The sequence below is a fragment of the Penicillium lagena genome (assembly GCF_028827675.1).
Source record: "Penicillium lagena strain IBT 129212 chromosome Unknown utg000008l_segment0_segment0, whole genome shotgun sequence".
Classification (NCBI taxonomy): domain Eukaryota; kingdom Fungi; phylum Ascomycota; class Eurotiomycetes; order Eurotiales; family Aspergillaceae; genus Penicillium; species Penicillium lagena.
In genome coordinates this window covers 2,913,591-2,937,365 of record NW_026623229.1, presented here as the reverse complement: position 1 = coordinate 2,937,365, position 23,775 = coordinate 2,913,591, and the positions used below count along the sequence as shown (strand labels likewise).

Genomic DNA, 23,775 nt, shown 5'->3' with positions numbered 1-23,775 from the left:
TCCTCTCATTCCCTCTTTGAAACTTTGCTTTGGCCTAACTTCGGACCCACAACGATTACTAAGACCGGTACATCTCCCGAGACCATTACGTTAAATGCGATGGGAGTACTAAATCATATCGACCATAAGAAGGTGCAGGTCGTACAGTACTGACAGTCTCTCACTATGACTGAATTTGGTCGATGATGAAGTATATCGCCAGTGGTGCTAGAGGGAGGCTCCTTGTGATTGTCTTTCGGTACGCACGGGAATTGAGACCATTACTAATGTTGATCATTGCTGAACCGGTGAAATTTAAACACCTCGGTCGTTGCGTAGTGAGCAAAATGGCCTGTTTTAATATGATCAAAAGATGTCCTACGTGGTAATACGTGTTTAAAGGTTGAGCCGTCTCCTAGCTGATTCTAAATCTTTAAACAGGATTGTAATAATCTCTCTAGTTATCGAGTTATAAGCTGGGGAAGTTGGGTTATTTTGGTATTGTCGAGGGAAACAGGAAAGCTAAATCCCTTTCGATTTTGGCGAGCCCACGATCTTGGTTTACGTTGGTAGTGGACGAGGTCAAGTTGTGCGCCGAATCCTGGGGAAAAATGCCTAGGGTTCCAGCCACCCTACAAGTACAGTTAAATCTTAGAACACTATAGTGACGACGTACAAAGTATCTATTTACAATCCAATTTCTTTAAAATTTTGAAGGTATTATACTGAAATTTAGGAAGAACATAAATGGGTATTAAAACAGCTGTAAATAACAGTTTTTCAATAAGCTGAATCATCAATTTTAGACAAAATAGGAATCGCGGAAGAATTATGCATTTGAGGTTCCATGAGGGTCAGGGTCAGAGTCGAACCTCACCGACCCTGACTCTCTGAGGTGCGGTTGGATGCTCCTGACATTGGACCCGCGGGGGTGGGTGAGTGCCAGGTCTGCAAAGAACTCTATTACCATACTCTCAAACGGATCTCTATGTAGGACATAATCTAGAAGAGCGATATAGAAGAGAACACAGATACGATTTAATGTCACCAAAATGCCTCAGATAGCATCTTCAACAGGTGGTCTAGTAGTGTGGATGATAATAGTGGGAGTTACGGCGGCGGAAGATGGAAGTCTACGCAACTATTGACTCACTTCTACGACTTGCTATAAAAGGTTCTCCTAGCCCTTAGTCAAGTGCTAGCAATGAACCTTTCCCCAGAGAGTCTGATGGATTGGCCGAGCCTGATTTATATTCTCCTTAGTTTTCCGCTAGATGACGGGATGGTATAGAATAGTGGGTCCGTAGGTTTATTCTGCATCTTCTCGTCTGAGCGAGCTACAAAGTGGTATTGCTTGCAGCCTTTCCTATTCTCGACCAGTAGGCAAGGCAAGGCAAGGCTAAAGACATCAGGCGTGGAAGTGGTCTTGGTTGTTAAATGAGATCAGCTAAAGGAAAGTCCCGTAGCCATTTTTATAGCCGAGGCACCGCAGTAGGACATTCAAAGCCCGGCCATTCCTTACGGTGACCTATGAGATGGGTGTGTAGATAGATAGGTGCTACGGGATGCGCAGGGTTTGCAAATCAGCACCTCATAATCCAGGAGATACAAAATCGCTCCATCTTTACTTCCGTATTCCTGTTACTGATCACATAAGGCTTCGGTACGGAAAAGGATGATCGCTCTACTGGGTCAGCGGTCTATTCGCTGTCTCGCTAGCATTGAACCGATCTCAGACTATATAAGAGGGAAGTAATACAAAGGATGAATTCGAGATGCACTAATGCATTTTGGTTATTTCCATCCAAATGGTGCATTTATCAGATGATCAACAACAAGACGGAGGTGTCGCGACATCGTCATGGTTCCGTCGAAGCAGCATGCAGGTGAGGCCCATATTGATCCAAGACCAAAGAGCGCACAGAAAAGTCGGACCCAGGGCGAGGTTCTTTCGGAGAGTAAGAATGCAAGTATTACGAGCAGACAGGGGGTAAGTTTGCATGCATTATGGTTCTAAGACAGCCTTCCTCCACGTTTCGCTCGGCCTCAAATTGGGCATCCTTACGATGCTGTCGCGCGTTTGACGCAGATGCACTGAGGCATAACGCAGTAGCTCTCCGAATGTGTCCGGTGCTGCGTCCTTGCCCTCGTTCTCGGGCATATCGAGCAGTGTACCTAGCTGCACCGAGTGGGTCAGCCTGTGTCCATGGGCCACTTTCCACATGCTCGCATGGGCGAGCAGTTCCCAAATCAATCTCTCAGCATCATGGTATTTCTTCGAGGTTGGGTCCGCGTTTGGACCAGAGTGGGAGCATGTCAGAGCTTCATAGGCACGCGGGCCAAAGCCCACAAAACTCGTGATGAACTCTCCGCGCCAGTCTTCTTCCAGCGCGCTAAAAGCGAGAATATGCTTTTGCCAATAGTTGACACCTGAGAATCCCTCACCATTGTTCTCGAGACACAAGAGCCGAGTAAAGCAAACAATCTGCGTAACGTACTCCAGTGCTACGACTGGATCAACCCAGTCCGGGTCAAACTTTGAATTTTCGTCGTGCATCAATCCTATAACTGGAGCAAGCAGCGGATCAACTAGACACCCCTTGATGTTCTTTTTGTGACCCCAGATGTACACAAAAAGACGGTGCCATTGATATATAAAAGGATTGTGCCGTCGAGCGGCCACAAAATGGTTTGCACTCACAATGCTGTGGATCACGGGGATTGCCACAAGGTACGGCGACTCCGCATCTTCCAACTCGTTCCAGCAGATGCGATCTAAATGACGAAACAGGATACTTCCCACGTCCATCCAGGCACCACCATGCTCATAAAGACAGGCTGAGCGCGTCATGTCCGCACTGTGTTGGCCTAGGTATGGCCCATCCATGGTGCGATCTATGAAGGCCGGTGGAAATAGGCACTCCGGCACGTATCGAAGCGTATTGTTGGGCGAGTCGACCACATTGTCCAACACACGCACAGTCCATTGAGGGCCAAGGAGACGAACCCAGTCGATGACATTCTTCCGGCACCACCGGGGCATGTTGATCATGCCTGTATGCCAGTAGGCCCACACATTCTTCTCGGAGGTCACCGGTCTGTACTCTTGGAGGCTCGCAATAGTTTGGTCCTCGGTCTGATAGTCTGTCCCATCGATTAATTCCAACTTCTCCCGACAGTCTTCTGGTATTATAAAAGCCATGTTGCTGTGAAAGCTAAGTAGGCCGTTTTGTGGCGCTAGCTCTGGCTATTGGGGGAAGATTTCAAGTCGTTTTGTGGGTTGCTAATGTGCTTCAAACCCCCACAAGGACGTGGTTAGGTACAGTAAAAATGGTCAATTGTTGTCTTGATTGACAATGTGGAATGTCGATTAGTGACATACGAAGTCAACAGCACCCGCTATGACGTTGTCATGTTCGGTTTACCCCCAAAGAGAGATATCTTTCGTCGGATTACGTAAAATCCTAATTCCGCCAAGATAACTTTATCGGCAAATGCCAAAAGCAGCAGAAGCATTGTTAGATATTTGTGTCGAATGCCAGAATGGTGGATCCCTGGCAAAGGTTGGCTCAGCACTAAACTGCTCTTGTTTTTCAGCATTCTTGGCATTGTGCGATCATTTCGCTTATTATGCATTTTGTACTATAAAAGAGATAGCCAGGATATCTCTAGAAATCAGACTTCTTCTATCTTGAAATTTTTGACCACATGCCAGCATTACCACCTGAATCAGGTAATGAGTGGTAGATCTAGTTTCCAATTGGTTCGACCGCCCCGCCAGGATTCGACAATTTGTCTTGGGTGGAAGTATACCAGCAATGTTCGCAGTAGTCGCAGTATATTTACCCCAGTTGCCTCTGATTTCCTAATCCGGGTACAGTCAACTCTCGTGAGCTGCACGCTTTTTGATCTTGGACATTACAACGCACTGGACCCTAGGCATTTTTCTCCAGGATCGGGCGCACAACTTGACTCCGTCCACTACCGACGTAAACCAAGATCGTGGGCTCGCCAGATATCGCAGAAGACTCAAGTATGTTCTCGAAAGGGAAACGTGATGCAATTCCCTCAGCGGCCATACCAGTCAAGGCTTCCATGGCACAGTAAAATCCTGCTCCAAGGCTGGAATGATTATTGAATAAATAGTCGTAGTAGGAAGTCCCAAAGGCTTTTCGAATAAAACGGCCTCGGAAATATCAAAACCATAGTATTGGTATTCTTTTCAGTTCCATAGAACACAGTAGGCATACCAACAAGAGTCCCTCTTAGCCACTTCTCATTTCACCCGTTAATCCCTCTACAAACCTTACAAAATATTTGAGCCACGTTTTCCATCTTGGTTTGATGTGCGCTGGATAACGGCATGACTTCAAATTCAACTTGTCCGGCAATCCTTCATATTCGAAACTTCGTCGAGCATGTCGAACGGGACCCTACAGGTCCCGGTAAAAGGCTTTTAATGCAACTCCGTATATCGCTCAGAATACCGTTACCGGCCGTCAAATCCTGACTAAATCGGTGGCAAGTTCGCAGACTGAACCACTTCTTATCAAACATGCACGACCGCATAACCCTGAACTAGTTGCTCTTGATAATGGAGTATTCTCTAGCAGTGACCACGAGGGGCATTGGTAAGTTCTAGTCCAAGCTAAATGTTACACATATCAAGACTTACAAAGATTCAGTAACATCATTTTATTGCGCAGACGCTGCAGCTAGTCACAAATATTACTGTTTCCATCTCTCACACCCGCTACTCTCTCACTGTAGACTCAATTTTGCATCTTCTTGAAGAAATCGATCGCTTCTGCTAGAGACGCTGCATCGCCACATTCAAACGGATCTTGAGTTTCCAGTTTAAGGATGAGCTCCTTATGCCGCTGGCTGCGTGGTGTAATGTTGCAGTCATAAGGCTTTGGATGGCTGATTATTCCTGCAGTAAAGTCAACATTCGGGTTTATTTCGTTGCCTTCGGTGTCGATAGATTTGTCAATGTGGAAGACAGCAAGGGAATGTGCGATTGTCAGGAACAATGACGCATCAGCTATCAACTTTCCAGGACATATCCGTCGGCCAAATCCAAAGCTTATGCTATGTGGATCAGCAACGACTTGCGAATTTTCGGGAAAGAGAAATCTTTCGGGCCTGAAAGTCGATGGATCGGGGTACATCAATGGATCATTGTTGAACGACCTAGTATGCTGTTTAGTATATGATGGGAAACGACAGTAGGAAAGGCTAGTAGTGTACCAAATATTCGGCAATAACAATGCACCCTTTGGAATGAGCATGCCATTGACAACATCATCACAGTCTGTTTTATGAGGAACTCCTAATGGTGTTACTGTATGCCATCGGAGTACTTCTTTAACCATTGCATTGATGTAAGGTAGCTTTGCTTTATCAGCCATTGTCGGGAGAGTAGGTTCGTCAAAAGCAGAGTCAATCTCTTCCTGTGCCTTGCGTTGGATATCTGGATATAATACCATGGCGAGAAAGAAGGCTTCAATAGCGGACACGATCTGGTTTGGAGATAAGTATAACATTACCAATCAAAGCATACCGGATTCAATGAGTTTGATCCTACCGTATCTGCTCCAGCACTATACATTGCCATCGACGCCCATTTAACAATGTTTTCATCCTCTCCTTGATTCAGAAGACTTGAAACAAAAGAGTGACGGAAGTTGTTGTGATTGATCATATACTTTGAGAAAGAAAATGGATTCTCCACTAACATTTTCAAGGTCTCGGAATAATTGCGCGCAATCTTCTTGAATCCCGCGCCGGGGAACCATTCCGGTACATGCTTCACTATATCTACGTTAGAGTCAATGGCTTCCAATGTCCGTGAGTATGCAAAATAACGAAATGGTTATATAATGTCTCACATATTGGAATCACGTCAACCAACCATGCGCCTGGAATAATGGCTTTTGAGAATTGTTGCAGCGCCAATTCAGCCAGGCCAACGAGAGGATCCTCACCGTGAGGCTCAACATTATAGCCGTAAGTGACCTTCAAAATAAAGGCGCCCGCATTACTATCCTACTGCATTAAATCTAAATTTAAGGACAGGTGACCTGCTGGAAAAGACTCACGTTCGAATATGGTCAACAAAGTTTTGAGGCCGATGAAGTACACGCCATGTGAATCGTCTCGCTTCCAACTCTAGCAGACTATCAAATTTGGAAGCCGATGCATTTGTCCCAATGACTCGAAATATTGCTCGACGGTAGGCCCGGAGAAGATTCGTATTATCTTGACTCGATGGTGCTTCACCCCATCCAGAACTGCCGTGCGCCAAGATTATTAGTATCGATATTGATACAGCCTCCAAAGATCATGTACTGCAAGAGGGCTACATGAATGGACAATGCTACCGTTCATTTTCCATGCCCTCTGAAGTGAATAATAATCAGAACAGGCTAATACATACAGTTCGTCCGCAAAGACCAAACGAGGGCGAGATGAATGTTTGGCCGAGTTCTTCTCAAGAATTTCAAATGAGAGTCTTCTGTCATTGATGATGATGATCACTTGACCAAAAACTTCGATAGAGCTAAGAGGCCCTTCAAATCCCAAGGCCTCGCAATTAGCAACTCAATATAATAATATAAAATGGAACACATACCATAACGCTCTTTGTGTTTCAGCCAGTGTAGACACTCTGGCACACCCGAAGCAGGCAAATCTAATAAATTTCCTATGATTGGCTTCCTGCTAGGCCCAGGGGGTAATTCGTCAATTCGTTTCCTTGCGAAAGTTTTCTTCCATGAAAAGACCAGGACAATGATGGCCGCGATAAATAGCACACATTCTTGAAAAGACATGATCTCGCTGCAGCTTCTCGAGAGATATTGAAATATATAGCAATGTACATTCACTTAATAACCAAGTGAAAGAGGACGAAAGAACCGCAGGATAAGAAAAAACCCAGATGTCTGGCTTTTATTCGCCTACAAATTATTCGCGGCTGACGCAAAAATTCCTAGCTGGAAAAGATCAACATCTTTGATCTACTACCTCGTGCGTCTTTCCCTCGGGCAAGACATGATTTGTTAAACAACTCAGCCATCCAACTATGTCTGAATTCAGAACATGCCAACACACTGGTCTAATCAAGTTTCTCTTGGCCAGGCCAGGCTGGCAAATTTGCAAGTGGGGGAGTGTACGACTAGTACCCGAAGCACACTCTTAAGCGACCTGTGCGAGGGCGTAACATTGGCTTCATCATTGGTCAGGCAAGTGCTATTGCGTATAGTGGTATTTCTCGCAGTAGGCTAGTCGAAATCGAGTCAATGGAACTGAAAAGAGCAAATACCATATCGGGAAAAGCTAATAAATCTCACTCCACTCTCTTGCAGTATACCTGTTCAGCTAGTCCTAATTAAGAGTTTGACATCAAAACAGGAAGTCACCGACTCGGGGAAGAAGTGGAGTGTGGATATTCCGGCGCATCGCTGAAATAGTGAATTACCAGTCATTAAAAGGCAAACCCGAGTGAAAGGGTGGAAGGGGATCCAGATCCAACGCTGTAGCCAGCATGACCTACCCTACCCTTATTTTCTAGTGTCAATGCCATCGATCACTCGTCGACGCCATCGACCAAACCACACGTGATTAGGTATAACCAGGTAAATAAATGTCTGTCGAGATGCCAGCATGGTGGATCCATGCATAAAAGTTTGTCAGCACTAAACTGCTTTTGTATTTTCACATTTTTGTTATTGTGTGCTTATTTCGCTTACTATGCATTGTGCACTATTAAAGAGATAGCCAGAGTATCCTTAGAATGTTAGATTTCTTCTATCTTGCGGTCATGATATTACTAGTTGGGTAATTTGTGGCGGATCAATTCTCCACCTGGATTCGACAATATCTAATAGTAGATAAGCGATACTAGTCATATAAATACATCTACGAAACGGAAGAAAGGCCTAAGAAATCACAACCTACAGATCTATAAGATCAATGCAACGCATTGCGTCGCGTTGTCTAATGATATGATAGATCACAAAGCGATTTATCGGACCCCCCTCTATGGTTGTTGGACTCCTCTCGGTGGATTAGCGGATAGAGCGGGTCGATTGGGGCACGCAGACGGGGGCCAATCGGAGGGAGTGGAAGAGGGTCCTCCCTGGTGGGCGGGATTTGGGACTGTAGAACAGGGATTACTACCGCCCGCGAGATGCCCGAAACCTTGTGCTGCGCTCTCACTGTCCTGAAAGGAACGAAGCGAGTTCTAACAAGATCTGGTGTTCAGAGAACAAACGGCGAAATGTTATCAATGTCTCTATAATCCCAGCAGTGATGACAGGCGCAAAGCTCATAGAGTTGAATCACTTACGCTGTCTCAAGCCTTGCTCTACACCGTGATTAAGCTTCGCTCGGGATGGGGAACTTCGAATGACATAAAGTCATTCATTCTAAAAGTCTGGAGCTGGCAAGTCGACGTATATGTAGAAATATTTCTCCTTACAGAGGTGAATGTGTGGCAAAAGGCTTTTACGAAAACGCATGGGGCATCTCAAGAGACCGTTTGTATACAAACCGGGGAAAGACGAATTTGATATTTACGTTGCTCTCTAGATCCTCAGAAAACGTAGAGCAATAAAACAGACTCTAGATCTTTTCCCAAGATGCCTATGTGAACATTATTTTGAGTTCCACTCATTAGGTGGTACAGCATCCATGAAACCAGGAGGCACTATTGACCTACTTTGGCTAGGCTTTTGATAAGGCGCGAGATGGAAATCATAGGGGTTCTGAGGGATTGGGACAGCTGCTACGCTGACGACACAGGATTCGCCAGAAAAGCTACTGGCACGGAAATCTTTCCGTCAATACGCACAGGAGCATGATTTTTCCTTATTATATTTTGATTGTTCGATTTACGTTAGATGGTCGGTCACCCTAGACATCCAAAACTGCTGTCTCAAGGTATGAACTTATGCATAGGCAAACCCTTGAACTTATTCAACGCTATCCTCACCATATAGCCACGCCGCGCGTTCATTAACGAACTATTCGATTCGAGGCTTTAGCTAGGTCTTAAGGAAATTGAAATCATCAACCGTGCCTAGGCGAAGAACACTTTGCCCCATGGATCAGATACTCGTCGTCAATTGTAAAGTTGGAGGCAAACATAGAAGCAGTGATTTTGCGATAGTCAGTACAATTGTAGATAGAAAGTTTCGACTAAGCCTAGACCACTAGTAGGATAGAATAGATGTTAGAATCGGATAAAGTGCGATGATCATATTCAAGGCAGTACGAACAAAACTCAGCTACACGGCTCCACAAAAGCATGTCGCTGTTGCCCGCTGTCCATTAGACCAGCTATCCTGGCAAGCCCTAGCCAAAGTAAGATAGGGCTTAGTCTTATTAGCAGTAGGAATGGACGTTACCGTCTTCGTATAGGATCATTATTATCGGATTGTTGACGGATTCTTCTTTCGGGGCACCGGTCCGGTGGATGGTCTCTTAGATTACCGGCCGCCTCTTGCCCCGGAAAATGCTTGGGCCGGGAGTCTGGACTCGTTTATGAAGAAGCCCTGGCGATAAGGGTTATTTGTATATTCATCTATTCATCTCTAAGCCAGCTTGCTCGTCGTAATTTGACCAATGGACTGACTCTCTTCTCTCATGTCTTTCCCTGAGTGGCGATATTCCCATGAGTAATGCCAAGAGATAAGGACATTTAAGACGGGATTTGACTAATCGGGTTATTCGGTTTTCTCGCTTCCGCTTCGATCGCTTAGCTCGCCTACGCTATGAAGTTGTGAGAAAGCAATCGGAAAGCCCAACCTGGCTCACAGCTCACAACTGAACATAAGTCTCTTAGAACATAAAGCATGATACATGATTGGGCGCCGGTCCATTAACTCTAATGGGTCTAGACAGGCTCGTGGTAACATAACCTACAGTAGTAGACCACAGCCCTAGCTTTTCAAGGCTTCCACTGATCGGGGTGATTATTAAGAACACTAGGTGCATGACACATCATGCCTTAAAGTCAATTAAGCAACCAATGAAATTGAATTGCTAGCCGTGAAATACGTAAAGCTAAGAGAGTCAAAAGGGTTTAAGATTTTTGTTGAGTAATGGGTAGACTAAGTCCAAATGATTTTAAAGCATCTCTTTATTGATAGCCCGAAAAATCAAGCTGAGGGACCAGATGCGGACAGCTCTTTTCGATCAATTTTCGCAAGTATATAAACCAGTCCGCTTTGTCTCCCAGATCCTCGCTCTTCTTTAATCACAAAGCATATCACCCATCCCACGCTTCTAACTACAACCCTGAATAAACTCAAGAAACATGTCGCCCACAGCTGTTAACAATTCGAAGCCGTACTTTCCTCTAGCTGGAGGTGCTGACGATGGCTGGTCCACGGAGGATGAAGCGACCGCCACATGCTTTTGCGGTGCAGTGCAACTGTCATTCGTAAGTGGTGTATCTCGAACCTACTGTCGTTTCTGCTTGGCTCTAACGCTGTATCAACCTCCCAGCCAACCCATGGAGCTGGCTATGTTGGCTCTTTCGTCTGCAATTGCTCCGACTGTCACAAGCTTACCGCATCTATGCATGCAACTAATTTCACGGTCTATGATACGCACTTGAAGCATTTGCGTGGCCGCGATAATCTAAAGACGTACAGCCAATCGCGCACTGTTTTCGTGAAAGAGCCCGGCAAGGAAAACACCATGACCAACTACTTTTGTTCCACATGTGGCTCGCTCATGTACCGTGTCGGCGCAGCTTTCCCCGGCATGAGTATTCTGCGCGTCGGCAGTGTGGATGACTTCTCGTTGCACGAGACCAAACTGAGACCCACAATGGAACAGTTTACCAAGGACCGCGTTGCCTGGAAAGCTCCAACAGAAGGTGCAAAGCAATTTGTGGAGGATGGCCTTCATGCCTAGTAGCCTAAGTGTGTACCAGGACTCTGGAACTTGCAGTTTTGTATTATTATTACTTGCTGAAACTCATTCGTGGTGGCATTCCTTGCTAGTTTAGTCTCTCTTCGAGTCTTCTCGTTCTTCAATCCTTCTCTGAAAGCATACCTGCAATTATCACCGTAGTCATCAATTTGATGTTGATTTTTGCGCACCTAGATAGTTCTTCTATCTACGCTTTTAGTAAATTGGAATCGGCCTCTCCTGTTGGCATCCCAACTCAACTGAGCCCTACACAACGGGGGAGCGAAGGAGTTTAGCGTATACGCATAGAGGGGTTTCGTATCGCGCGACGTGTAGCCCTTTGACCCTTTAGTCGATTGCATCGATGACGAGCGCGCGGCCATCTAGTATATAGATAGGTCACGTCCTCTCTCTCTCTCTCTCTCTCTCTCTCTCCTGCGTGGTTAGTACAGTTAGGGCACGGGGGGCTAGGGACGGGAGCACACACCGCGGTCAGGTATCAGGGTGGGGAAAATGGCAGCGAGGGCCTCGGTGGCATTAACACTAGAGTATAGGGGATCCCGACCACTTCCAGCGGACTTCGCTCCGAGTTTCCAATTTGCCTTATCAAAAAATTCACCTGGACAAAGCCCAATATCGGGAATTACCTTCCGGCGTTGATTTCCTGGGCTGTACTTATTGGTTCCGTCCAGATATACCGTGGAAAATCAAGAACCAGTCTGCTGTCTATTCTTGTGTCCTGTTCTCGCTCTGCTGGGATTCTGCTGGCAACCCTTCATTACTAGTATCTGAGAAAGTCGCGCGGCTGTCATATTATTGATTTGTTTGACAGTATTTTTCGAAATCAGTTGACCAACTTTTACGACTTCATACCCGGAAAATAAACCCTACATATGCGAGTCCTAATAGGATAAATGATCGATGCACCGTTTTCCAGACTGTTTTCTGGAATAGTCCCTTTATTTATAAACGACAGAGATCTCGAATAATGTATTTTACACAAAATACTGGAAAGAAATTCAGAACTGCTGAGAAGGCACAGAGTCAGGAGACATAAAAAGCCCCGCCCCCTGGCTCCTTTTGATTCAGTCTCCAAGCCTCTGATAAAACGTGACATGCAACCCTCCGTCTATTCTGGTCCCTTGTCCACACGGGAGAAGCCTAGGACTCGAAAGGAGCGCTGACTTCTCAATCAAGCAAGGATCAACCTAGCTCCGGATCGCCGGCGGAATGTAGAATAATAGCTTCTCACCCCGTTTCAGACGCCAATGGTTCGTAGATCGAAACAGATCCCAACAGTTACGGACTACTAAACCCCAAATAGACATAAAAGAGCTTGTTACCTCCCAGCCGGTTGGATCCCAAGGGTCTTTCCAGACTAATATTCCCGCGGTTCCTTCCGTCGAACTGCATAGGTCTTCACAGAGCCCGTATTCATCCACGAATGGCTCAAGGACAATCAAATTATTGCGCATTTGGGGGCTAGGGAATAGATCAAGCCACGGGTGGTGTGGAGTCGAGAGCTGGAGGGCAGTAGGCTCCAAGCTAGGAGGCAGAGAAACCATTTCATTGCCGGTTTGTGAGGGGCCAGCGATGCAGAAAGGAGACAACGCTTCGTTGTGCATCGGTCTCGATTGATATCCCAAAATTTCCATATTATGCACCAGAGCCCGGGTCAAGTTTAGCTGAGTGAGGCCTAGAAGAAGTTCCGTTTGTGGCGAACCGGTCAGGTAGCGGTCATAACATATGCATTCCAGCTGACGGAGGACCCATTTTGTCCCTTCCGAATGAATCCCAAGGTTGTAAAGGTCCTTTAGACATGCAAGATCGGCCATGCATTTGCCGATAACCGTTATCAGTGATGTTATCGGTGGCTCGTAGTTCTCTGAGTTCTCCGCGGCATAGCGCCTGCGCCGGCCTGGATGGGAGGAGTAAGATACGGCTACTAATAGGGGAAGTGCGAACTTACGACTCTCTCTCTTAATCAAACGATTCTGCACTCTCTTCCTTCTTTTTGGATCGGTGATCCCGGTCCAATCATCCTCCAGCCGGAGTACAACCTGTAGGGGAATACATTGGGGAGGTAATGCTTGCGCAGGGGCATTGGTCGACAAATTGTGACGAAGATCCATTTCCCTATTAAACAACGGGTTGCATGCACAGGGGCGAAATTGAACGTAGGATATGATGAAATCACGCTGGGGATCGGATGGCACGGGAGAATAAGGCGAAAGGCATCCCTTGAGTTGAGGACCCCGAGTGAACTGCCAGATGAATATCCAATGCACCACTTCTTCCTAGGTCGGGGGTAGCATTGATTTTGCTTGGAAATGAGTGCACAAGAATACGGTGTATAATTGAAGGTTTGAAAACTCCTTACAACAAATAAAGATCGAACTGGGGATACAACAGCGTGGAAGGCATCTAGGTGAATAGCCACTCTGGATGACATCGTCTAACCCCTTTGGGGATGCCCCACAACTTCGGACTTTTGAGTGTACAGCTGACAAAAAAGCGGAAGAGGCATTCTATATCATGGGAACCATGGATAGAAATATGGAACTGTCACCCAGCTGCATTAGCGCAACCTTAAACAGAGCAATATGACCAATAGGCGTCATCTTTATTTATTCTGACTTTGCTGGGTCCAGCTCTTCTCCACTTACGAAGAGGCAATATATTTCCTGATTCGCGAGAATTCACCTGTAGTTCGTCTCAGAGTGCCACGGAAGCCTTCACTCGTAAATAAAAAATGTCTTTGCTCTTCTCCTTTAATATATAAAAGGAGTCAGTCAACACTCATCTGTTCTCGGCAAAAACACGAAGTCTTCCTGTCTTGCGTCAGAACCTACTTCCGCATACTTTACCTAAGCTGTCATCATGACATCTCGATACGCTGCAGCTTATGCGCATCCAAGTGGCCCCGGGGATGGGCGCCCGACGGCTGAACAGATCGTTGGAGACGAATGCCTCATTGGAAAGTGGTCGGATAAGGTGATCTTGATCACAGGTTGCTCTTCGGGTATCGGAGTTGAGACAGCCAAGGCCTTGTCTAAGACCGGCGCAAAACTATATTTAACAGCACGAAATCTTGAAAAAGCAAAGAAGGCCATTGGGGAGCTTGCAGAGTCTCCAAATGTCCACCTTCTCCACCTTGACCAGGAGTCTCTGGACAGCGTTCGGAGTTGTGCTTCAGCATTTTTGGCACAGAACAACCGATTGCACCTCTTAATTGCAAATGCGGGTGTCATGATAACCCGCAAAGAGACCACGAAGGACGGTTTTGAGCTTCAATTGGGAGTGAATCATCTATCACACTTTCTCTTAATCAACCTCTTGATGCCAGCTCTCCTCTCGACATCCACGCCGTCATTTCAACCAAGAGTAGTTGTTCTTTCCTCGACTGGGCACAAATTCTCTTCAATCAACTTCGAAGACATCAACTTCAACGGCAAGTTTGAGGCCATGCAGGCGTATGGGCAGAGCAAAACGGCGAATTTGTGGACTGCAAACGAGATCGAGAGGCGTTATGGGTCTAAGGGGCTCCACGCCCTCAGTGTCCATCCCGGGGCAGTTACAACAAACCTGGGGCAACACATGTCCGAAGAGGAAATCCAAGTTATAACACAGGACCCGAAGCTTATGGCCAGCTACATGAACCCCGCCCAGGGGGCTGCTACTAGTGTATGGGCAGCTGTGTCGAAGGATCTCGAAGGACAAGGGGGAAAGTACTTGGAAAACTGCCAGATTTCAACCGCGCATGATCCCGCAGGGGGAACGTGGGCTCCAGGCTACGGCCCGCATGCATTTGATGTCGCCAATGCCAAGAAGCTGTGGGATGTCTCGCTGAAATGTGTTTCACTCGACTGAAGAAAGCTTGCGGCGTGTTTTGGTTTTTGTGAGAAAACCCCCTGAGCAATCGGTCAACTTCCTGTCTACGGAGTGCCCAAAACTCGCAGCCGAAGGACCACAAAACTGTTTTCTCTATTATGTCTTCAATTTATAGAACCTATCACAAGGCTACCAGATAGGATTAAAAATAACAGCTCTTCGTTCTGGCGGAGTGTTCCGTGTACAATAAGTGGACCAAGACGGTACAAAATAGATGCGCCCACAGTAGCCTATTAGAGTAAAGTATTGTGTCAAGAATTGGAATTCCTACAGATCACGTACAGGGGATTTTACCCCTCATCAATATTTCCTACTATGTATTAGTCATTTACTAGTTAGTGAGCCCTCTAAATTGTCGGGCATTCCCAGATTTATCTGAATCAGAGATTTATTTCTTCGTGAATTACACGTCCATGTGGGACTGTCGTACGCCCAGATTCTGACATATTGTAGAGATGACGACTCAGGAATGTTATCTTTCTGGTCTATACTCAATAGTCTGAAGGTCTTGGCATTGTGGGCTGAGGAACTCGAAGAGTGTAACGTAATTCACAAGCGACCCGACCCGCCCACCCCAAAACACCATACATAGTAAATGCGATAAATGACAACTCAATATCTCTACAACAATAGCTTAATATGAGGTCTTATTATACTCTAGTACTGTTTGGGTCATATTACGTCTCCTTATGAGGTTTAAAAAGTTAATGATATTGTCTATGATTCGGATATATATATTTATTTTGTCCACTTGCGTATTTTGTGGCAATGCTGCAAAAGAATATTTATCCTAAATTTAAGTTAGCTTATACTATTCTTTACATTTATTAATAGCGTTATACGAATAATCAAACAATTTAAATTAAAGTTGTTGAAATATCGAGTTATAAAAATGATGCATTCAAAATCGTGGTTTGGGGTGGGCGGGTCGCTTGTGAATTACGTCAGTGGGCGACACCAACTTCGACACATATCTTCAGCATGTGCCTCTTACCGCAAGAGAAAATATCTGAATACATTAAAAGCCGCTTCTCAATGACGGCCCGAGTAATGTCGGTATCGTCAAATAATTTAGTCAGGTTGTGTTTGGCACGATAGTTGTTGATACTACTATGACAGAGTCATCGGGTCCGACCCAACGGTGGCCGAAAGTCTTTTCGTCGAAAAGCTTTCCATTTCTTTGTGGCTAATGACAGCTGCCAGAAGGTGCTAGAGACCAGACGACATCTTCCTCTGTGTCCTTTGACAGCTCCCTATTATTGACTGTCACTCGCCAATATACAATAGTGAATATACGTTGGAGGATCCTCGTTGTATCTCTCTTTCCACGTAGACAGGTGAAGGAATCCGAGAGGATGTGGACCAGGTTTCCTTGTGAGATCATGCCATTCTCAAGTACACTTGTCGGAGGAGCTTAAAGCAGATAGTGCCACAGTAGTCCAGGGTTGGAGCGTAATCCGAATCTGTTCCTATGGTTCATGCTTCATAGATTGAGAATCTGATTGCAAAGGTCCGAATCCTTCCAAATACCGTGCTAAGATCCTGTCGGCAGTTAGCGACTAAACCACTCAAAAGCCACTATTGATGGGCGGTATGTCCCTTATGAGGAAGCAGTACAAAGGGGGCTATGTGGGAATCCCATGAGCCCCGCGGGCAGTCCAATGGGACTAATGGGAAATGGGACTAAAATTTCAAATTCCCATAGGATAATGGGACCTAGCAACGGGATTAGGATTTTTTCATCCCATGGGAAATGTCAAGGCCTAGCGACGTGTTTGCACCTCGTTAGTTAGGTAGGATAGGTTAGATTAAGGTTAGCGAGTGGTAGATGATTCAATCGATCGGATCGATTTCCCCCCATGTATCGTTGGAGGTTCGCAACCCATGCGCGAGCCAATGTGAGCGCGGAGATGAGCATTGGACCCCTGAATGACAATCACCCTAGGGAGCAGACACAATAGAAGAGAATATCAGACATCTTCTATATATTGAATGGTTAGGCTCAAATTCAGGGATTCAAGGGCCGCCGTTTCCTGGAGGTTTAGTTTGTCAATTTTATTATAACCATGGCAGCCAGCTTCGATTGGTCATAAATCAACAACCATGCAAATTAATAAAATTATGATTGAAGATTTAGAATCAGCTAGTCACAATACCATAGTCTAGTATTTTATTCTGTTCAAAGATGTTGATGTGGCTGTTACTCGAAGTCAGACTTTCCAAATGGTAGCTTGCGGAAAAAAGGGATAATTATTTAATTTACATGATTCTCGAAATGGCAGCAGGAAGCCTTTCCATATTTTCCAAAAACACATCAAACTCCTTCCTCACCTTCTCCATATCCTCATCAATATCGTCAGTCCACCGATGGATATAGATGGTCTTCATTCCGACGCTCTGAGCTCCTCGAAGATCATACGCGTGGGCTGCGACCAGCACCACTTCCTCTGGCTGGAGTTTGACAAGCTGCAATGCCTTCTTGTACGCTTCGGGACTGGGTTTGTATACCCCTAGCAACTGACTCGAAAATAACATATTGAAGCCCAACCCTGATGAGCGAGTAAGATCAAGCTGCAGACGAGTCGTACCATTTGCATGGACGAAGACCTCGAGATCCAGCTCTTCTCGTATAGTCTGAATCGCTTTCTGCACTTCTGGCCAAGCGGGCTGGGCATGCCACGCCGCGATCATTTGTTCTTTGACCTCGGAGTCTATGTGGAGTTTATGTTCTGGATATTGCTCGAGCACTTGATCAAGAACTCGGGAAAGGGTAATGTCGATATCTTCGGGATCACAGCCTTGCAGCAAACGTTGGTTGTTCTCGATAAAGTAGAATCTGCGCCAATCCAGGGCTAGCTTGGATGCATCGTCTTTAGTGATTGCGGGTGGAAATGATTGAGCCACGCTACTGTGCCAGTCGAGACATGTGCCCATGAAATCGAAGAACACTGCTTTGATTGTGGTTTTCTCTGCAGGCATGTTTGATAATTATGGGGGCGATAATTTTTGAAAATTTATGATGGAGAAAAAAGCAGGGGAAGTGATTGAAAGGATGATGATGTTTCATGGAGCAAATTATAGGAGACCAACGGCGGTCAGCATGAGTTCATTCCAAGGCTTTCGACTGATTATAAATCCTGAGATCGCTCGGGGCGGGCGCAGCACTTGCCACTGGATTCCTGTACCTGTTACGTAATATTTCACCCTAAGATACAGTACCATGTCCCTCAGCTTAATGCGGCCCGCTCAATAAATGATCTGCGCTAAGCCTTAGCGGTGAGGCCAGGAAAGAGTTTCTCAGTGTATATTGGTCAAGGCGAGTTCGAGAATGACTGTACTGTATCAGCAACACTTTTATCAGTGAAATTGGCATGTTTAGAATCACCTGGTCATTGCAAATATCAAATGGTTAGTTCTACTTCATTTGATATTGATATTCTCCCGACTAATGTAATTAGTCTTTCGAAGAAGAACCGCTCGATTCCTCCATAGACACAAATCGTACAATCACAAGGTGGGATACTCCTATTGAAATGCACCCAAAGACTTTACTACAGGCTTTGCCAATGCCACGTAGAGCACGGCAACAAGTTCACGTCGAAACGTGAGAACAGAAAATCCCCATTCAAGATAGATGAAAGCAGTTTTACAGATCCATCCCCAGAAACAAAATAAACCTGAATATTGAGGCTTTTTACTGTACAATACCCAGAATAGTCAGTCAAATATGTACAGAATTTATCTTTGACAAGTCGCACACCCCAAGCTACCGCTTCAATGCTATACAATAGCAAGGAAGACGGCTGGTCGCTTACAGTACCGTGTGGGCTGCAATTAACCCTATAGATAGTGAGGGAAGGGATTTGCGAGACGATGCATCACAGTGTATGATCAAGCCCAATGCAGAAAGTTAAAAACCAAGAAGAGAATCCTACAAGTATCGGGGTACTTCAGGTCGCAAAAATAGATTTTCTAGCGTAACATGAAGAGGGTCAAACTTTTCAATCCAGTTAGCAGAGTTCATGTACTGGGAAGTATGAGATCAAACCTCCTCAACCATTTTGGCGTCGGCTTCCGTGAACCGAATTAACCTACTGACTGTCTGATGGTCGAGAGAGAGAGGCCGTCGATCCACTGATCAACAGACTGATTGTTCCATAAGCCGGGTTCTGTGACCGTTGTCTCGGGAACACCGCTGTCGCGGGAACCCGTTATGCTAGTATCCGCCATGCAAACCTCTATGACCCTGGCAACTCCGACATGATGCAAGAGCAATCGACTACCAGGCATAGGACTGCGTTTGAGGACTAAGTTTGAGGACTGCGTATGACAGGTGTTACAGGAAGTAGACTGTTGTAGATAAGTAAAGATTCTTCCTCTGTCTCTTCTTTCTTTTCTCAACTTGGATCTCACGTACACAATAACACTCAAATTGAATTCTTTTTTCTTGACTTGGCACTCGGCCATATAGGGCATCACTTTAGAAATTGTCCTAGACCGAGGAAATGCTCAGGTCGTGCCATTTCTTGTCAGATTGGGCCAGGGCCTCCGCAGCTTTTGAGGCGTATTCAACCGCATCAGGGCCAATAAGCAGTCGCAAAGGGGGTTCCTCTTGATCTAAAACTTTGAGGATAATTTCTGCAATCTTACTCGGGACGGATGGCTCATTTCCAGAGAATTTTCGAAGGAATTCGGCAAAGCTTCCTACAGTTTTTTGATAGGGTTCGCTCACTGGAGGGATCTGCATTGACGAGCCGGCCCAATCGGTCTTGATACCACCAGGTTCAAGCACAGTAACCTTGATGCCTAATGGATTCACTTCCTGGGCAAGGACGGTAGAGAATCCACCAACAGCCCACTTTGCACACTGGTAGGCAGAGAGACCAGGTGCACCCATCCGTCCACCAATTGAGGAAACTTGTATAATATGACCGGATTTCTGCTGACGAAGAATGGGGAGCACTGCCTTAGAGACATAAACTACGCCCATAAGGTTGGCGTTAATCTGATCGTGGAAATCGTGGATGTCGATGTCCTCGATAGCGGCCGTATTCGCATATCCAGCATTATTGATAACGACGTCGATTCGGCCGAATTTCTCATGCCCGGTCTTAATAGCTTGGATGACTTTGTCATTGTCGCTAACGTCGAGGGCAACAGAGAAGACTCGGTCGGGGCCATATTTTTCGACTAAGTGCGTGAGTTGCCTCGGTTCTCGAGCAGTAGCGATAACAGAGTCCCCATAGTTAAGAGCAGCTTCGGCGATAGCGAGGCCAAGACCGCGGGAGGACCCGGTGATGAACCATACTCTCATTGTGACGCGATTTGTTTGGGCAATGAAGAACAAGACAAGAATGGCTTTGAAGTCGGGTTCTTTGCGCGGTTGAGCAAGGTTAAAACCAAAGCGTATGCGCAAGTTTATAGACTTTACGGACCTTGGTTATCATCGGGAGGCGTCTTGTCATCATACGTGCCGTCATGATTTGCTCTTATAGGATGCCGGTCATCAAAGTTAATGCGGACTTTAGTCATGCTAAGTCCGCCGGGTGAGCTAGCCTGGTGACGACCACCTAAAATGACTTACCGGCCCGGAGGAATGTGATGACACAGCCTTACCCGGTAACACCGAACACACCTAAGCGGGTGCTATGCTGACATGCAACACTACCTACCTTGAGACACCTTCACCCTTCTTTACGGCGATCTCTGCGACTTGAAGTTTATTTCCGCTCTTGGCCCACCAAACTACAAGAAATCAGTGGTGCTAGCATTTAAATCCTCACCTCTGGTTTTATATATGTGCCTCGCATCTCGCAATCATGTCTCGATCCCCACGTTACATCTCCAAGCTCTATGGCCGTCACATCCTAGTCCTCGGTGGGACCTCTGGAATTGGCTTCGCGGTCGCTGAAGCCGCTCTCGAGCACGGAGCCAAGGTCGTCATCAGCAGCTCGAAGCAAGATAAAGTCAACCGTGCCCTCGAACGTCTCTACGATGTGCCTCAGCCTTTTGCTATGGAGCTCTCAACGCCTAGAGACGCATCAGGCCCACCAGTGAGAGGCGCCACTTGCGATGTTGGAGACTCGGCCACGGTCGAGGCCAACTTGCAGGCGCTACTCGACTTCGCAACATCTAACAGGACGCAGTTGCTGGACCACGTCGTCTTCACTGCCGGAGATCCTGTTGGTGCGGCCACTTATGGGCAGTCGACGGCTGAGGACCTCCAGAAACGACAGTTAGTCCGCGTGATAGCGCCGAGCATCCTGGGCAAGCTACTTCCCAATTACGTGAACAACACGCCTACCAGCTCGTACACCCTCACGTCGTCCACCATCGGGGTTAAGCCCTCACCGTTACTGACTGCCTTTACTGCGCAGTCCATCGCCGTCCAGGGACTAGCTCGCGGCTTGGCGGTAGAGTTAAAGCCGGTGCGCGTGAATGCCATCGAATTCGGCCTCGTGCCTACTGAGCTACATGATCTTTGGCCCCAGCAGATGAAGGATGCTGTCTTTGGGAAGTACAGGGCGACGAGTCTAACAGGGTCTACTGGAGACGTGGTGGACGCGGCGGAGCCGTACCTATTTTGCATGAAGAATGCATTTATAACCGGCACATCGATAGTTTCCGATGGCGGCGTGGCTTTGGTTTGAGGGATTTTAGCAAAAGCGCATTCGATAGAAGAAACAGATACTTAATTAAGTCTCTTAAAGCTAGTTGACTGAAGCTTAACGAGTACTAATCATAAAGAATCGACAACACTTTGTGTGAGGAATTGGCGTGTAACTCATTTATCCTGACCCGTCACCGAAAGGAGATCCTATCACTCCCTGAATGACTTAAAGCCTCGGTCTAGCCTTCCATTGTCTAACTGATGATTATAAAACCGTGAGATGCTATTTTTGTTTTATAGAAAAACGTAGTTCAATCATTACCGGCGTGAGTAGTGGTATGAAAAACTCGATCACATATCATAACCGCTATCAGGAAGTAATATTCCGCACTAGTCTATCATTGCCGAAGCTTTGTGGTGTGTTTCTTCCAAAATTCGTAACTTTCCCAGCGGAAGTCGTCTTTAATCACCTCAGTAGTAGATGCACTGAAGTTTATCATCCTTAAGTTTTCGTTGTCCCATTCTGGCCACCAGGTGTAGCCTTTGCCATTCGGGTTGAGATGATTGACAAAATTAATGTAGGCGGTATCCGTTACATTGCCAGCAAACTGGGTGATGTTTTCAAACTGCGTGGGGATATCTGAGATATGCCAGGTGCCAAAGACGGGAAATCCGTGTAGGTATGTGGAAAGGTAGCTCCATGTAGGCACCCTTGTAGCAAGATGTGACAGAGCTTCACGTCTCGTCATTATGAAAGTCAGATCACTTTGTATAGCTGCTAAGCGCTTGAACTGGGGATACATCTCCCACTCAGATCCGGTGTCTGCTGGCAAACCGGCCGCCGGGTCATCTGGATAAGTTGCGACCAAATCGGCGACAAGATCTTGGCTCGCGCCCACAAACCACGAGTGCATATACTCCACGAGGGTGGAAGTTGAATTGATGAAATCGCGCTGTGAGAGAGAGAAGAGCGCAGCTTCGTCCTGCTGGTTGCCCAAAATAACAGGTACCCTAGCAAACTGGCCTAGGGCAACAGCAACCTCTGGAGAAACTGAGAAAAAGTCATTAGTCGGATCCGGACGGGGAAGGTAGGCGAGATCGTTGCTGCGATTGCTCATGAAATCGGGCAGCGAGTTCATAGCAGAAACCAATTCGTTATGGCTGATTTTGCGGAGACACTCCATAGGGTTGTATGTATGGCTTGATGCACAACCATTGTGACCACAACCAGCTGCTTTGATGAGAGTATCGAAGACCCTCTGCGCTTTTGTAGAGTTCGAGGGAGCGGCTCGGAAGATGCTGCCAGAGTTCATGATAGCTCCGTGAAATAGAGGCTTGCCTTTGTATATGTTGTTACCCTTGTTAATGAGAAGCTGGTTGAAGACGGATATCGCACCGGCACTCTGGCCCTAATGCATAGTTAGCAATCATACTGATACACTGGCAACCAAGTCAATAAAGGGTTTATAGCCCATTTGCATACCCATAGTGTAACTCTATCTGGATCACCACCGAAAGCCGCGATATTCTCGGCAACCCATTCAATGGCTTTACGTTGATCACGAAGACCAAGGTTTGTGCTGCCCTCCTCCTGAAGCTCTTTGCCATGCAAGAAGCCAAAGGCGTTGAGACGGTAATTGAAAGCGACAAACAAAACGGGCTCTCCCATATCAACACTTTTCGAAATGATGCCCGTCCCGTCGTACGACTGGGTATTACCAAGTTCGAAACCACCGCCATAAATCCACAAAAGAACAGGCAGTTTAGCGTTACGCTCTGTGCCAGATGGCCGCTGGACGTTGATGGTAAGGCAATTTTCGCTTGAGGGGCCAGTAGCACTGTTTAGCACAAACTCAATGACTCCCACGGCAGGTTCAGGGAGGCCCGTGGTGTTGACTGGGCTCATGTCCATGCTCACACATCCTGTCGCCAGGTCTTGCACTTTCAAGACTCCAAAATGCTTGTTGAATGTTTGCGGTGGGCGGAGACGCAAGTCTCCCACAGGAGGCTGGGCATAAGGGATGCCTATGAAACTATCAACCTTGTTGATTGAATTGCCAACCAAGGTGCCATTCTGGATGGTGACAGTGGGATAAGAGTTGACAAGAGCCAAACCACAAGGGGCCAAAAGGGCAAAAAAGTTGAGGAACGCATAAGTGTAGAAGATTGAAGAAAGACTAGAAGAGGAAGAAAAGTTTGGAGGCCAAGTTTGGATTGCCGGATACAATCAGGGGAATTGAGAAGACCACTGCTTTATATAGGATCAGTCTTGCGGAACCAAGTTTTCTGATTTTCACCATCACAGCCCCTCTTGGACCTCAGAATTAGAAGAAAGTCAGCGCTAGTTCACAATAGGACAATGCAGGCATCAC

General features: G+C 46.4%; 9 protein-coding genes across 9 annotated transcripts; 3 read left to right on the top strand and 6 right to left on the bottom strand.

The window, feature by feature from the left end:
* Positions 1-1,984: 1,984 nt before the first annotated feature.
* On the bottom strand, positions 1,985-3,181 carry N7510_011803 (uncharacterized protein; the record flags this gene model as incomplete). Its single annotated transcript, XM_056983727.1, has 1 exon — positions 1,985-3,181. One exon carries the CDS (start codon positions 3,179-3,181, stop codon positions 1,985-1,987), a length of 1,197 nt encoding a protein of 398 aa, XP_056829221.1.
* A 1,570-nt stretch (positions 3,182-4,751) lies between these two features.
* On the bottom strand, positions 4,752-6,812 carry N7510_011802 (cytochrome P450; the record flags this gene model as incomplete). Its single annotated transcript, XM_056983726.1, is given in 7 exon segments — positions 4,752-5,172; positions 5,248-5,501; positions 5,543-5,788; positions 5,884-6,022; positions 6,081-6,313; positions 6,331-6,581; positions 6,614-6,812. 7 exon segments carry the CDS (start codon positions 6,810-6,812, stop codon positions 4,752-4,754), a joined length of 1,743 nt encoding a protein of 580 aa, XP_056829220.1.
* A 3,488-nt stretch (positions 6,813-10,300) lies between these two features.
* On the top strand, positions 10,301-10,905 carry N7510_011801 (GFA family protein; the record flags this gene model as incomplete). The annotated part of the gene is made up of 2 exons (XM_056983725.1): positions 10,301-10,426; positions 10,492-10,905. 2 exons carry the CDS (start codon positions 10,301-10,303, stop codon positions 10,903-10,905), a joined length of 540 nt encoding a protein of 179 aa, XP_056829219.1.
* Positions 10,906-12,110: 1,205 nt separating this feature from the next.
* Positions 12,111-12,737, bottom strand: N7510_011800 (DUF3425 domain-containing protein; the record flags this gene model as incomplete). The annotated part of the gene is made up of 1 exon (XM_056983724.1): positions 12,111-12,737. One exon carries the CDS (start codon positions 12,735-12,737, stop codon positions 12,111-12,113), a length of 627 nt encoding a protein of 208 aa, XP_056829218.1.
* A 1,045-nt stretch (positions 12,738-13,782) lies between these two features.
* N7510_011799 (uncharacterized protein) lies at positions 13,783-14,772 on the top strand (the record flags this gene model as incomplete). The annotated part of the gene is made up of 1 exon (XM_056983723.1): positions 13,783-14,772. One exon carries the CDS (start codon positions 13,783-13,785, stop codon positions 14,770-14,772), a length of 990 nt encoding a protein of 329 aa, XP_056829217.1.
* A 2,280-nt stretch (positions 14,773-17,052) lies between these two features.
* Positions 17,053-17,772, bottom strand: N7510_011798 (HAD-like domain-containing protein; the record flags this gene model as incomplete). Its single annotated transcript, XM_056983722.1, has 1 exon — positions 17,053-17,772. One exon carries the CDS (start codon positions 17,770-17,772, stop codon positions 17,053-17,055), a length of 720 nt encoding a protein of 239 aa, XP_056829216.1.
* Positions 17,773-18,559: 787 nt separating this feature from the next.
* N7510_011797 (Bcboa17) lies at positions 18,560-20,107 on the bottom strand (the record flags this gene model as incomplete). Its single annotated transcript, XM_056983721.1, has 2 exons — positions 18,560-18,565; positions 19,526-20,107. The coding sequence occupies 2 exons, from the start codon at positions 20,105-20,107 to the stop codon at positions 18,560-18,562; spliced, it is 588 nt and encodes a 195-aa protein (XP_056829215.1).
* A 505-nt stretch (positions 20,108-20,612) lies between these two features.
* On the top strand, positions 20,613-21,443 carry N7510_011796 (uncharacterized protein; the record flags this gene model as incomplete). The annotated part of the gene is made up of 1 exon (XM_056983720.1): positions 20,613-21,443. One exon carries the CDS (start codon positions 20,613-20,615, stop codon positions 21,441-21,443), a length of 831 nt encoding a protein of 276 aa, XP_056829214.1.
* Positions 21,444-21,801: 358 nt separating this feature from the next.
* Positions 21,802-23,579, bottom strand: N7510_011795 (uncharacterized protein; the record flags this gene model as incomplete). The annotated part of the gene is made up of 2 exons (XM_056983719.1): positions 21,802-22,812; positions 22,887-23,579. Coding segments are annotated over 2 exons (1,704 nt in total), but the record flags the coding sequence as incomplete, so codon positions are not given.
* Positions 23,580-23,775: the final 196 nt, after the last annotated feature.